This window comes from Frankliniella occidentalis, unplaced genomic scaffold (genome assembly GCF_000697945.3).
Source record: "Frankliniella occidentalis isolate FOCC.00 unplaced genomic scaffold, Focc_3.1 Scaffold60, whole genome shotgun sequence".
Classification (NCBI taxonomy): domain Eukaryota; kingdom Metazoa; phylum Arthropoda; class Insecta; order Thysanoptera; family Thripidae; genus Frankliniella; species Frankliniella occidentalis.
The window spans coordinates 347,707-361,298 of NW_026267190.1; the positions used below are offsets into that span (position 1 = coordinate 347,707).

Sequence of the window (13,592 nt, forward strand, 5' to 3'; positions counted from 1 at the left end):
ATTTCTTTGGAGTATTATAAAGGTGTGACACTTCTTGGAGAGGCAGAGTGAGGGATAAGATAAAATAAAGTATAATGGTATAAACTTTATTCTAAATTGGGCACATTGTTTTGTTACATTCTAAACATTAAGAAAAATACTTGAGAAAATACTTAATATTATTAAATTATAGACTAATTAAAATCAGCATTTGCATCAGTTCAGATGTTAAAGGTACATTTGAGATGCGATTGTCATAGATACCCATTTCTTGGATACATATGTTTTTCTCAAGAGTTCACACAGATAAATTCTATCCATTTTTATTTGCTTTCAAGTTAGGCGAAAATTTGATATGTTCAATGTGGCACGTGGAAGTTTAAACATTGCTATGACAACTAAGTCTTTTGAATTGCTCTATTTCAATCATACTTTCATTTAACAGAACCTGTATCTGAAGCATGAGAATACAACTAAAAGCACTATAGTTCAACCCAACAAGAAAATATTATCAAAAGACTATATCACAGAAGGAAAAACAAAAATATAAAAAGTGGTAAAATGCATTTTGGATACCACTGTAACACTTATGAAACATTTTGAAATGTGTCAATTTCAAGGGTATTATTATCTTTCAAACTGCATTTAAGGCACATTGGATTTTATAGCGGTAATCAATGTAATGCTAAAACAAGCACTCATCTAGCAACACTGTTAAATTTCAGGAAATGCGTAAAACACAAAAGGACAAGCAGATTTGTGCAACAAATTCTTTTTACAGCAGACACATGCACTTGAAACTTTATCAAACCATATTCATCAATTCTAATTGCTTATTTTATATCACAGTTCAAGGGGTATTTGATGATACTATTATGATTTGTGTTTCAAAAATTTAAACTGAAAATTTGATTTGTAGAAAACACAACCTAACACATAAAAATATTCAGGAGCATTGCATAAAAGTAGTGACAACATTGTCCACTCTTTGAGTGACTGTTCGACAAGACCTTTGTTGAGCGTGATGGTGGGAGAAATGACTCTGATGTTGCCTTGGTCTACTATGCTCAGAGTGGTGTCCAGAATGATGGGCATAGTGATTTTCATGATGATGTCCAGCATGACCACCAAAGTGACTTCCAAAAAATGAGCTTCCGTCCCCAAAGGAATGATCCTCAAAAAATGGGTGATGATCCTGAAATAGATTAGATTAACGAAAAGTCTAATACACACTAATACACACACAGTTTAAGACAAATAACCAGGGAATTCATAACTTACCTCAGGAAATAGATTGTCAAAAGAGAAGTAATTTCCAGCTCCTTGTTGGAATTCAGGTGCAAAATGGAATGGTCTCTGTGGTCTCCCAAAATTTTCAAAGAACATTGAATCAAATCCAAAGTCATGGCCAGCATGACCATTAAATTGTTGTCCACCATATCCAGAGGTGAATGGATTGGGATTACCACTTTTCTGCATGTCATAAAGTTTTTTCTTGTTGGGATCAGATAGTGTCTCATAAGCTGAAAAATTGTATTTGTGACATTTTTGGACAACTTGAATTTAATGAGCTTCAACATAGTTAGAATTTCAAGGCCCACCTTGATTGATCTTAAAAAACTTTTCTTCAGCAGCCTTTTTTTTGCTCTTGTCACCTCGGACTTTATCAGGGTGGTATTTTAGCGCCAATTGCTTGTATGCCTTTTTTATTTGTCTTTTAGTTGCTGTCTTCTCCACTCCCAAGACTTTATAGTGATCCTGTTCGTCATTTGCAATTACCCATTCTGAGACAACGAGGCAGACTAGTAGACAGGCATACAATTTCAGAATACCTTGCTCCATTTTTAAAGTTTGCAAATCTGAAAAACCGCAGCAAGTAAAATTATTACAGAATAGTGTCAACTTATCAGACATCAAGAAGGTTGCTACATTAGGCAAATAAGTCCCCATATGGATGTGATGTCACAATCTGTTATGATGCAGAAAAAAATCACAACCCTAACTTTGGAGGGAGTACCCTCATGAGGATGACACCAAAATGTACTAGCATAGTTGGATCAAAATCAAATCCTAGATCTCAACAGTTCGAAATTGAAAAGTGAAAGTAAAACACGAGGGTTATATATGGGTCCACTCCGACATAGGTTGCGTAAACTATACTTCTTTGTAAGATTACCTCGTGTCTCATACCTTTTGCTCGCAAGACTAGGTTGATAACCCACAGGCCGATACAGAAATCCGATGCTTTTCGTGCGAACGACTGACTCGCTTAGATTCGGTGTTGTGTGATTGTGCAGTGACGTCCGTCCTTGCATGTGTATTTACTTGTAGCAGAAAGCACTAGGCGCCTGATACTGTTGCCAACTTCCGATAAAAAAATAATTTTGAAACTATGAGAGGGAAAGTCGATATTGTAGTTTCACAGATTAGAGATAAGACTTTTCAACAATTTGATGTGATGAAGAAAGTGCTTCAATTTCAATTTACCCTTCTGAAATGAAATCTTCTAGAATACCATTGTTTATGTCGTTTGACTGTGAATCCCTGACGTGGTGTTTGCGTGGTCCAATCAGAAGTCAGAAACAAACTGCGGTAAATTTGAAAACTGTGGTAAATTTGATACATTTGAAGATTTATGGGTGGTAAGTTACATTTCTTTTGTTGTATCCTGTAACGTCGGGAGTCACCGAGACAATGCCGATTTTCTGTCCGTGTGTCGTCGTCATTTATTTATTTTCCCATCGACGAGTCCAAGACTATAGCGCCCGACGACGGTGGGGTAGTCCACACGTTGCACCGCCGTGCGCTCGGGCTGCCGACATCCAGACTACAGAAAAGTAGAAGTACGTCCATACATTGCAATCGTTAGCTACCAGGCGTGGTATAGGGGGTGGGGGTCGTTTCTAGTGGACCGCCTGAAAGGTAGGCAATTTGAGCTACAAATCCCCTGTATGTGGGCTACCCATGGGCAGACATTATACCGCGCATTTCAGCGACTTCTGTGCTCGTGGGAACAGCCGCTTCCATCGACCATGGTCAGAACATACTCCCGTAGCCGAACCTGATGTTGGCCTATCCTAGGGATGGGACCCCTGCAAACCCATGGGCAGCAGAGCGGGAAAATTGTTCCGCAGACGGGATCTGAACCAGCTTCCCCATCTACCACCACCGCACCTCGACTGCAGGTTGTGAGGACGACCAACAACGACACCAGTTCTGTTTCCAGTTGCTGCTAACTTAAAGATTAGCGTAACTATGGAGAATAAGGTAAATACCAACAACAATTTTTTTTTTAAGAACAGCCATTTATTTTTATCCAATATTAAAGTGGATTTTGTTTCAAATGAAATTTACTCATTTTATTGAAAAAAAAGTATATCACATTTTAATGGTTTTGCATATTTTAGTTTATGATAACAACAGTGGAAGGTAGAGCTTTGTGTCAAGTTACTTATGATAAAGGGTCAACACAAGGCTGTACATCCAAATGTACCAGTTATCAGACATGCTCTTTAAACAACAATGGATGTTACCTCCCAGTTTTGCCATTCCCTAACCACAGAGATTGGTCGCAAAACGTCAAAATGATGAAAACTGGCATCACTATGACGTGTTTTCGGACGAATCTCTGATGGTAGGGTTGTCATCAGTACACCTACATTTAACATAATTCACATTTGTTTATTCCGAGGTCTCACACCTCTTTCACAAAAGGAACCTCTTGGTAATTACTGTTAGTCCATTTTTAAAGTTAAATAAGGTATTTTATTAATTATGTATTGAGTATCATTAACACAGAGAGTGTGAAGCATCTCCCTCTTTGCGCAGGTCACACTTAAAGTGTTAAAGCAGTTATCCAATTCCTAAATGACATAGAAGGTGGAAGGGGTAGGGACACATTAAATTGCTTAGTCACATCTTCCTGTGTGTGAGAAAAGAAAGAAACAAGGATATCAACGTGTCTGCAGTTTCAGCAGAAATTCATTCAGTCTCCTCAAAACAGTAACATGTAACTATTTTATAAAATATGCCTATAGGCAGTTGCTAAAATTAATTTGATCTTTAGTTACATGTTAGTTTTTAAAGTACTGTAGGTCACTCTTAAAATATATGCCTGGATATGTTTTCTTCTTGAAACCCCTGGTTGGCATGAAACTTTATCACACTTATGTTATGAGAAATATGTAAAGGCCCCGAACATGCACATAATATATGGGGTGACCCACTTGGCTCAACAGTTTCTCAAAAACAGACTGTTAAAATCTCTCTGGACACATGTACAATAATGGGTAACTTAACTACTTCATTCTATGGCATTCCCCAGCGCGTGAGCATCACTGGTACTTCCCTCTGCAGTGCTTTCTAGGGTTATTCAATTGCCTTCTCCTCTAGCCAAGGCCTGAAAATCGGCAAAGTAGTTGGGTAGTGGGTATTGTGTTTGCGGCGAAGGGTCCCATCGTTGGAGCGAAGTGGGTACGTTGCCATCATAATAGGCAGTTGTAGCTTAATCTCCTTCTCCAGGCTTTTGGGCACTATGATGAACTAAAATAACAGAAATAGATTAAAGGACATAATTAGTACAACACATTTAACAATTAACCCCCACAGTAATAAAACGAATAAGAGAATAGAGAGACAGCGGTGGGTAAACAAACACGCACGACACCAGGGCATGACAGGTGGGCCTACCCACCAGGCGCTCCAAAGGCAGGCGGTGGGTAGACCAACCCGCGCGACACCAGTGCGTGACAGGCGGGCCAACCCGACAGGCGCTCTAAAGGCAGGCGGTGGGTAGACCAACCCGCGCGACACCAGTGCGTGACTGGCGGGTCTATCCACCAGGCGCTCCAAAGGCAGGCGGTGGGTAGACAAACCCGCGCGACACCAGTGCGTGACAGACGGGCCAACCCACTAGGCGCTCTATAAAGGCAGGCGGTGGGTGGTAGGCAAACCCGCGCGACACCAGTGCGTGACAGGTGGGCCAACCCGACAGGCGCTCGGCAGACTTACGTAGACGTCGTACTGGATCTTGATGAGGTGGCAGCCCCTGAGGTTGGTGGGCGGCAGCGGCGGAACGTACAGCTGCTGGTTGTTCCACTCGTCCGACTGGCCGGGGCGGATCTTGCCGCGACGCAGGGAGGCCAGCTCCCTGGTCTCCATGTGGACCACCTTGCCGCCGCTCATGTAGGAGATGGTCTGTCGGGAAGCGGCATTATTGAACCATGAGGCAATCTGCGGCGGACTCCAACAGACTAACTTTCTCGCCCTGACCGGTATGGACTCACCTCGGTGAGGGCGGCCTTCGTGTTCTTGATGGTGACCCGCGAGTGGTTGCGCACCGTGGCCGAGATGGCGATCGTCTCCCCGGGGACGTAGCCGCCTCGGTCCAGGGCGACCCGGCAGAGGACGGGGCCGGACCCCATACAGCTCACGCCCAGCTTGTGCTCAATCTCACAGCGGAAGGGTTGCTGGAACACAGATACAAGGGAGTTCGTTTCAATGGGAGGAAAACCGGCTTGGTTTTTTAAACTTATGGCAAATGCTGACAGAATTGTGAAATAATATCGTAATAATAAACTAGTGACCAGGTGGAAAAGTAACCTGAGATGTATGAATTTATGTGATGGAGTATGTCCTCTTGTTTTTGAGCTTAAATTATTGACCCCCCGAATGAGAGCAGGAGTCTGAGGCTGGGCTTACCGCGAGGATGGGCGGCTCCAGGTTGAGGTCGATGGGGTTCATGACGATGAACACCTGCTGGTTCTTGTGCACCAGGCCCTGTGGCTCGCGGAGCGCGGCCTTGCAGTAGTACTGCACCCAGCCGTGCTTGCCGAGGAAGGTGGAGGGCAGCCCCAGGGGCAGCCCCAGCTTGAACGGGAAGCTGTGGATGCCCGGGGACAGCACCACGGGCGCGGAGCCTGTAGGGAGGCGGAGGAGGAGGACACGGCATCATGTCGAATGTTGCATCTCTTGCGTCGACTGGGGGACGCCGCCCAGGCTGCCCTGGCCGGCTCCAACTCACCCGGCTCGCCCAGGAGGCGCATCCTGAAGTCGATGTAGCTCTCTCGGTCAGCGGGCCGGTCCCTGCGGGGCGTCCGCAGCTTCACCACGCCCTCGCCAATCACATGGAAGTGCAGGCCTGCGGGCAGAGCGGGTAGCAAGTGGGGCCGTGAGCGGGCTGCGTGCGCGAGGCGCGAGGGCGAGCGAGAGTGTCGCTCGCGTCGCTCCTCGGGGCGCTCGGCCAGCACCGCCCCTTGCACGCAGCCTAGGTGACATTCAGGCCAATCTGGTTCCGACCCGAGCGGCCCAAGCAAGCGCGCGCCCCGGCTCCGGCGGCCGCGCCTCCGGCCACCTCCGGGACCTGGGGAGGCCCCGCGGGCTCCGGGCCAGGCTGCCAGGCTCCGGGCCGGGCTCAGCCAGGCTTCGACTAACGGGATCACTTTGCGCCGATTTGCGTCGGCGAGTGAGACCTGCGTCGCTGTGCGCGCCGCCTGGACGTCGGCTCGGCTCGGTGGAATTTCGAAGGCAAACGTCCAAGCAAGATGTGCCTCGCACCCGGATTTGAGCGTGCAAAAACGAAGACTGTGGGAACGATTTTTATTTTCCCCCGTCGGCGGAGAATACCAGCTGGTTGGACGGGACAGCTCAGCTTCCCTCCTTTATTGCTCATTTTTATCTCTTTCTCTTATCTACCTAGTATCTTTTATTTCGAATAATAAGAGCGTCACGTCTGCGCCCGACGGCGAGCAGCGGGGCGTGTCATGGCGCCAGAGACTCACCGAGCGACGGGGTGTCCTCCTCGAGCTCCACCAGGACGCGGCCGCTGAGGAACTGGCCGGGAAAGTACAGGAGGTTGGTATTGTCGAACAGGATGAGGAACTTGAGCAGTTTGCGCGGCATCTTGGCCTGTAGGGGTTGCTATCTGACCGTCGAAATTTCAAAATTGAGTCGAAGCCGCGCGCATTGAGGCGCAAGTTTATCTAAAAGATGTTAGGGGGAAGTTGCTGGTTACGCGCAGTTTAGCTCGAGCCAGAGAAGAGTGCTCTTTTTTTTTCAGAGCTTTGAAGCGTTTTCGTCTCGGTGAGTTTTGCGACGGTGGCAGTGGGGGGATCGCTGGCACGCCAGGGAAGGTCGCGCCGGACTCCAGCTTCGATTCTGCGTGGGTTCCAGGTGGGCGGGGCGGGGCGAGGCCCCTACGAGACGCAGCGGCGGTGGCGTTCCATCCTGCGGCGCGGCGGGGCGTGGCGGGCGTGGCGGGCCCTCCCTGCACCTCCGGGCGGGGCGTCCTCCGCGCGCCGCGTCTGCAATCAACAGGTGCAATTATAAACACACACTGCGAAAAATAAAAATGAAATTAGTTGCGTCGAATGCACGTGGGACAAGGGGTTGTGTAATATTCATCAGAACGGCCGTTCGTACTCGGGTACAACACCGACACTAGGTCAAAAGATGTTAAAAATTTGTCATACCAGTGATGTGCTAAAACTGTGGATGAAACGATTAAACACACAACAAGGCTGTCCTCCGCCTTGTGAAGGCGTGGTGTGTATCACGTCCCTCTCTAGCGGTGCGGTGAGCGCACTCGCGAGTGCCGCTGCGTATGCGTACCTCGGGCCCTATGCAAATGACCCACGGTCTCCGCTCTAGTTCGCGTGGCGTGGCGAGGTAGGCGGAGCTGTGGCTTCCGAGGATGGCATGGGATGCATGGGGAGCTTTACTTCGCTTTACTTTCGTTGACCGATTTAAAAAGAAATTACAACGACAGGACCAATGAAACCTGAACGTTTCTATAAATTACATCAACACTTAACACTTCTTTCTTAAGTGTGTTTATGGAGGGGGGGGGATATTAATAATTTTGCTTCTTCCCAAAACTGCCGTAGCCGAGTTCCTACATCAGCCCCTCACCACAGCTCGGTAAGCTCGGCAGTATTCGCCAACTTCTCACTACCATTCTCGTGGAGATGCGAAATATTCGTCAATCCAAGCTAATAACTCACTATTGGTCCTACAAGTATGAAGGGAATGATGGTGTAGAGGACTCCTCGAAGTCAGAGGTAGCCTTCTCATGCTCTTTGCCTCTAAGCGTAGAGAATCGGCTCAAAAACACACACTTTGTTTTTACCGTGAACTCGTTCATAAGCAGTGAGTAGAACGCGGGAAGCAAAACCACGATCACGATCTTACTTTCTGTGTTTCCAGATCGTCCACGTGAGGATTATGACAGTGCAGACGACCCGAGCAGCGTTACCGCACGCGGCCAATGGCGCAACGTATTGTGAGCCATGTACGGAGACGGCGGGTCGGGGCGGGGCGGGGCTGACGGGGCGACCCGCAGGGCGTGCGAGCAGGGCACGAGTCTGTCACTCTGAGATGTCTTCCAGAGCGGACCACTAGCCGATACGACTTTACTAATCGATTCTAGGGGGTGGTCCTACATATTGGCCGCACGATATGTTTTGCTTCAGTCAGGTCGGTCCAAAAATCTAAAACCGCCAACATACGAGATTCAGGCCGATCGACTCGAAATCGACATCGTTCAGGCAGTATTTCATCCCTAACGCAGTTGATTCGACGAGTGAATTTCTCAGTGGCAGGCCCCTGGATCTGCCGGCAGAAGCGGCCAATGACGAGTCCGCGATTTCCACTTTATCTGATCCCTGAATTGGCATCAACGTGGACCACCCGAACGCAGCAAAACACATGAAAGGGGGAAGGCAAGAAGAGGCTCGAGCTCCCTGGCATTACTCGCTCTCCGCGCGTGCTTTTATCATATGAGCTCCACGTGCCTATCGTTTCGTTTGTGCGCGCCCAATGTCAGGTCATGTAGGGTCACTTGCAGTTTTTGACTGTATATTGAGGTCACATGGTTCCTTATGGCTGCCATTTTGACGTCAAAATACAGACACTACGACCAGTACGACCAATACAGAGACCACAACCCTTTCTGATAGGACAGGTAGGTTGTCCCAAAATGAAACTGTGAGCACGAATGAATGTGGTTCCCGATCTAGGATTTAAACTGAACATGCCTTGTTTAAAAGATAATTTGTCCGCCTTGCAAATAAGCAACGTTTCGTCCAAATCCGATCAATGTAACCCGAGGGGTCCGCAAGTACGGTCTGCCAGTGTACACATGTGGTGGGCTTCTTAGTTTTCTTAGGTTTTCCTAAGGTTTTCCCGGTCTTCCCAACTTTTTCTTGGTTTTCCCAATCTTCGTTTTCTGAGAATTTCGAAAGGCTTCCTCCAGTTTTCTGCGGTTTTCTCGCATTTTCATCGGTCTTTCCCTAACATTTACTGGTCTTCCTTGCAATTTCTAGGTCTTTTCTAAAGTTTTTCCGGTCTTCCCTTATATTTTTTGGTCTTCCGTCACATTTGTGGCCTACGATTTTATTGGTCTTCTTCGGTTTTCTTTAGTCTTCCTCGTGGTCTTCCCGGTCTTCCTAGTTTTCCGGGCGGCCAGTGTACGCGCTCGAACCTAGTTGCGGACCCCTCGATGTAACCACAGCCAAGTCACAAGTCGTGCTCAAACAAAATGCATTTCACCCTAGGGACGGATCACGGATCGTCCACGTTAGTTCAACATCGAAAATACGAGGGTTTGCCGCGGCAAAAGAGACGACAGAAGGTTTTCCGGCGGTGTATCGCTGTACGGCTGGCCTTCCCTCCCACACAGACGGCTCAGTGACCGCCAGCTTTACTTTCAGTTTCTGTTAGGCCGGGCGGCCCGCCGCGCGACCCGACTGGAGATTCAGAGACACCACGGCCTAACTATAGTGAAAAGTGAAACAACAATGGTAGGAGTAAACGGGTTGCATTTGCAAAGTCAAAACAAATTTGCACCATAGAGAGGCATTCAAACTATTAAAAGAAGCTGAATTTTTTCTATGTTTACACATTATTGAGCATTTCCAAAATGTAACATCACTAGAAAGGCATTAAGTTTGCCTTTTATGGTTCCAGTGCATCAGAAGTATCACTCTGCTGCCGTGGTATTGATTTTTATATCAGTGTGTCTGCCATATTTTTGTCTTAAGTTTGTCAAAACCCAATTTGATGTTTTGTTTTCGCCTTGGCAACGCTGCCGGCGTCGAAAATGTCCGGGATAGAAATGGCGTCATGTGCAACACGCACTGACATCGCGAGACCCTGACCCAGCCGAGGAGTGCGAGAGAGAAGCTGCCCATAGGATGGGAGTGTGTACGCCGCCATGCTGCCGTGTTCTTGCTGCGGAAAATAAATGATGAAGTTGGTAGTCAAGCAGCCGATTTCATTGTAGTGTGCGCACACCCCTCACATTTATTTCTGTTCCCTCCACGAACGAGTTCCCCACTCGCGACTCACTTTCGTCCACAGCCGCACGCGCCAGCCGTACCGCCGCGCGGTCCAGTCCATACCGGGAGGCGGGTGTGTGTCGAAAAGAAGTGTGCTCCGTGTCGGCGCTGCAGTATAAGGACAGCGGCGGCGCGGACTTCCCCGACGCTGCGCTCGCCAGTGGCGTGCGCTTTCTGTCCAGCAGTGACGCTGGCGTTGAACCAGTAGCCCGGCCCTCACTTTGCCCGCCCACAGGCGGAAAGTGGTGCCTTTTTGGCTCGTGCATATACGTAGTATGTGCATGATCCTTATAAGATCAAGCAGAAAGTACTTGCGTCATTCGCCGCTGCGAACCTGCCAAGTTTAGCCAAGCAAGCTCTCATAGCGCCTGACAGGTAGGCAACACCATGTCTGCCGCGCATACGTGTACTGCGGGGTGGCCTACCCCGAGTCTCGCAGGCGCCCCGAGCAGCGTTCCCGTAAATATGCTGAACGAATCCGGGGGAAAACAGACGCACTTTCTGGATGATCCCAATGTCAGCTCTAGAGCGCTGTTAGCCAACAGCGGTCTCTGGCGGCGCAGGTGCCGCTCCTGGACCCGATGACAACGTCCCACCGGCACGCGATCCTCGCATTGTGTCGGGGAAAGCGACGCTGCTGCTGCTGCTGCTCTGCTGGCCGGTCGCCGGAATGGAGATGAAAGGAAAGGGAGGGAAATAAGAAGGCTTGGGCAATAAAAAGCAACACAGGAGCACTGTACTGGGAAACCGTAGGTGTAGACCACACACCAAGCAGTGGCAGATTATATGGCCCCAGCCCCGCCCAGCAAACTGCGCGCCGCACACGGCTGGTAGGTGTGCCTACCGTATCGTCTCCGACCAAGGCGCCTTGCGGCCCGAGCGACTAGGCAACCCGCACGCACAGGTGTGTTGCAGCACAGTCTACCTACGCAAGCAGACGAGGCAATGATGGTGGATTTAGTCTCGTGAGGCGTCCTCCCCCCCAAGTAGTGAGGTTTCGGCCTTGCGAAGACCAGGAGGTATTTTGAGACCTACGGTAATTAAGTGAAGTAAGTGAAGTGAAGCTGCCTCAACGAGGACGCCTCTCGGCACTAAATCCCCCATCAGCTGCTTGGAGTGTTGATGTTTTTCTGGTAGTACTTTTCCCCCAAAAAATATCATTTGAATAACTACGATTTCTTCGCTGGAGTTAGTTAGTTCCTAAAAGGGTCATACGAACTGGAATAATCTATAAAAACTATATTATCCCAAGAGGGAACCGATGATAATTGCGTCTGGGAGTGTGGAACTGATGGATGACTAATGTTTTCCTCAGAGCACTCCTCTCGCTTCTCTGCAATCGTCTGGTTTGGACGTTGGCCGCGTGACGTTTTCGATTTTGATCCGGACGAATACGCGAGGGCTACGACGCAGTGAATGCGTGTTTACGTTCGTGTATCTCCATGAGTCGCCCTTTGAAGCCCCAAACGCTTCACGTTATCATCATCAGTCATCGCCGTTTCTCATACCATCTCTGTTGTTCGTCCCATTCAGTCAAACTACGCACCCAGACAGACACACGCGCGCGCACACGCACGCTCACACACGCAGACGCTTACACACACTCGCCACACCCAGTGCCCTCGTTTTTGGATGCTCCGAACAGCGACGTTTTGGACCTAAACCTCTTTTCCGCCTGGTGTTTTCCCCTTGCCCGGTGCACGCGACGCGTGCCTTTTGACGTGTCGATGTGCATGACGTCCACCCGATTGTTTCCCGTCCGGCGGCCCGTGAGAGTATCACATGTGTTGTTCTAAAACCCCCTCTTCCTGCCGCCCCGTCCCCGGCCCGCCACGTCCCCTTGCGTCCAAGTCTCCGCGCCCGACACACGCCACACGCACGAAGCCGTCGTTCGAGGAGTTTCAGGGCGTCCAGAACTCCATTTCGCGGTGGATGTAATGGAGTGAGTAAGCATCTCCGTGGTCTCGGAGCTATGTTGTGCGATGCGGGAGTAAGCGCGTGACCCTGGCCTGGCGCCCCGGGCCCGCGAGGTCTCGACCGGGACACGGACGGCTGCCCGCGGGATCCTCGGCGCAGCTCGCGCCGGTGGGACACCGAGACCATCATGAGATCGTCACACGTTAGTGATGCTTGTGATCGGCGCTTTGCCCGAGCGCGCTTCGCCAACACAGTCGGGGAGCCTGGGCCTGAGGCTGCGTCTTCTGCATCTGTATCTCTACTGTATTTTGTCCTCCCGTGGATGGTGGATTAGGACGCTAGTGAAGACAATCACATCACGACATCGCGACGAGCGGAGCTATCGGGCTGGAGGCAGTCAGGGAGCCGCAAACAGCAGCAGAGTTGATCAAGGCGACCTAACCTCACTTCTTGACAACTGCAGCACAGCAGAGGCTGCTGGGGAGACTCAAGACCCACACAGAGTAGTGGGAGGCGAGGGGGCCACTCCCCCTCTCCGCCCCCTGCGCAGCCTATGGCGGCTCGTAGAGAACGACGACGTTCGTCTGCTTCTCCACGCGGTATGTGTCGGTCGGTCGCTCTTCGACCTCTTCGGTCACGACCTCAGCCTTACGCTGGTCTGCACTGCAGGAGCTAGTGTCCCCGAGTGGCCTGCATGTGTTGAACCAGCCAAATGGTTGACTGTCTGCCCTTTAAACATTCAAAACCTTTGTAGCCTTTCAAGACGCATCGGAAAGGGCTTGACGGCTTGACGCTGCCCAGGCCGCCGGTTTCCAGTCAGGCCAGTGGTCCTTCTCACACTCCTAGCCCTGCACCAAAGGATCTTGTGAATGAGTCGATGCAAGGTGCGATTCGGGAGACTGATACAAACCTTGCGGTCTACGCCGGCCCTTAGGTGCAGGTGTGGCACCTTTGCATGGGACGAGGGCGAGGTTCACACACAAAGACTATCACACACACAGGCACACACTCACGCCGGACGGAAACGAAAGAGAAAATCCAGCGGTCGCTGCAGTTTTGGTGCGCGCGAGGTGTTCGGGTCGGGTCGGGCGCACACCTGGCTGGGCCGCGGGCGAGCCTCCTACTAGCGGGAGCGGTGCGCGGCGCGGAGCGGGGGCCCCGCGCGCCAGCACAGCCAGCGCCCCTCCAGAGCGGCTGCTGCTGCTGCAGCAGCGCCTCCCGGACACCTGGCCGCGGCGGCGGGGGAGGGAGGGAAGGAGGGGAATCCAGAAGGTCGTCGCGCTCCGCTCCTCCCACCTACGGCACTGGCACTCCCCCCTGCCCCCTCCGACTGGCCGGGGCGGATCTTGCCGCGACGCAGGG

The 13,592-nt window shown here is 50.3% G+C and overlaps 3 protein-coding genes across 4 annotated transcripts in view; all 3 read right to left on the bottom strand.

Moving 5' to 3' along the window:
* The window catches only part of LOC113206146 (60S ribosomal protein L10a), a 35,901-nt gene that overhangs the window by 10,667 nt on the left and 11,642 nt on the right, over positions 1–13,592 (bottom strand). The window lies entirely within an intron of this gene.
* LOC113206145 (dnaJ homolog subfamily B member 9) lies at positions 73–2,324 on the bottom strand. Of its 2 annotated transcripts, none has more exons than XM_026422084.2 (4): positions 2,156–2,324; positions 1,581–1,838; positions 1,261–1,502; positions 73–1,174 (listed from the first exon to the last, which is right to left on the bottom strand). In XM_026422084.2, the coding sequence occupies exons 1-4, from the start codon at positions 2,292–2,294 to the stop codon at positions 926–928; spliced, it is 888 nt and encodes a 295-aa protein (XP_026277869.1). In that variant the 5' UTR covers positions 2,295–2,324; the 3' UTR covers positions 73–925. The 2 variants fall into 2 exon arrangements, with proteins under 2 accessions (XP_026277869.1, XP_026277870.1); XM_026422085.2 differs by having other exon boundaries at positions 2,170–2,311.
* LOC113206126 (arrestin domain-containing protein 4) lies at positions 3,264–13,385 on the bottom strand. The gene is made up of 7 exons (XM_052267893.1): positions 13,141–13,385; positions 6,759–7,280; positions 6,002–6,118; positions 5,680–5,897; positions 5,265–5,447; positions 4,990–5,175; positions 3,264–4,521 (listed from the first exon to the last, which is right to left on the bottom strand). The coding sequence occupies exons 2-7, from the start codon at positions 6,877–6,879 to the stop codon at positions 4,348–4,350; spliced, it is 999 nt and encodes a 332-aa protein (XP_052123853.1). The 5' UTR covers positions 6,880–7,280; positions 13,141–13,385; the 3' UTR covers positions 3,264–4,347.

Excerpts from the sequence above, each read along its gene's own strand:
- LOC113206126 (XM_052267893.1), bottom strand. The coding sequence starts at position 6,879 with ATGCCGCGCAAACTGCTCAAGTTCCTCATCCTGTTCGACAATACCAAC. Across the intron at positions 6,119-6,758 it reads GGAGGACACCCCGTCGCTCG|GCCTGCACTTCCATGTGATT; the intron begins GTGAGTCTCTGG and ends CTCTGCCCGCAG. Across the intron at positions 4,522-4,989 it reads AGATCCAGTACGACGTCTAC|TTCATCATAGTGCCCAAAAG; the intron begins GTAAGTCTGCCG and ends CTGTTATTTTAG.
- LOC113206145 (XM_026422084.2), bottom strand. The coding sequence starts at position 2,294 with ATGCAAGGACGGACGTCACTGCACAATCACACAACACCGAATCTAAGC. Across the intron at positions 1,839-2,155 it reads CAAAAGGTATGAGACACGAG|ATTTGCAAACTTTAAAAATG; the intron begins GTAATCTTACAA and ends GCGGTTTTTCAG. Across the intron at positions 1,503-1,580 it reads GTTTTTTAAGATCAATCAAG|CTTATGAGACACTATCTGAT; the intron begins GTGGGCCTTGAA and ends ACAATTTTTCAG.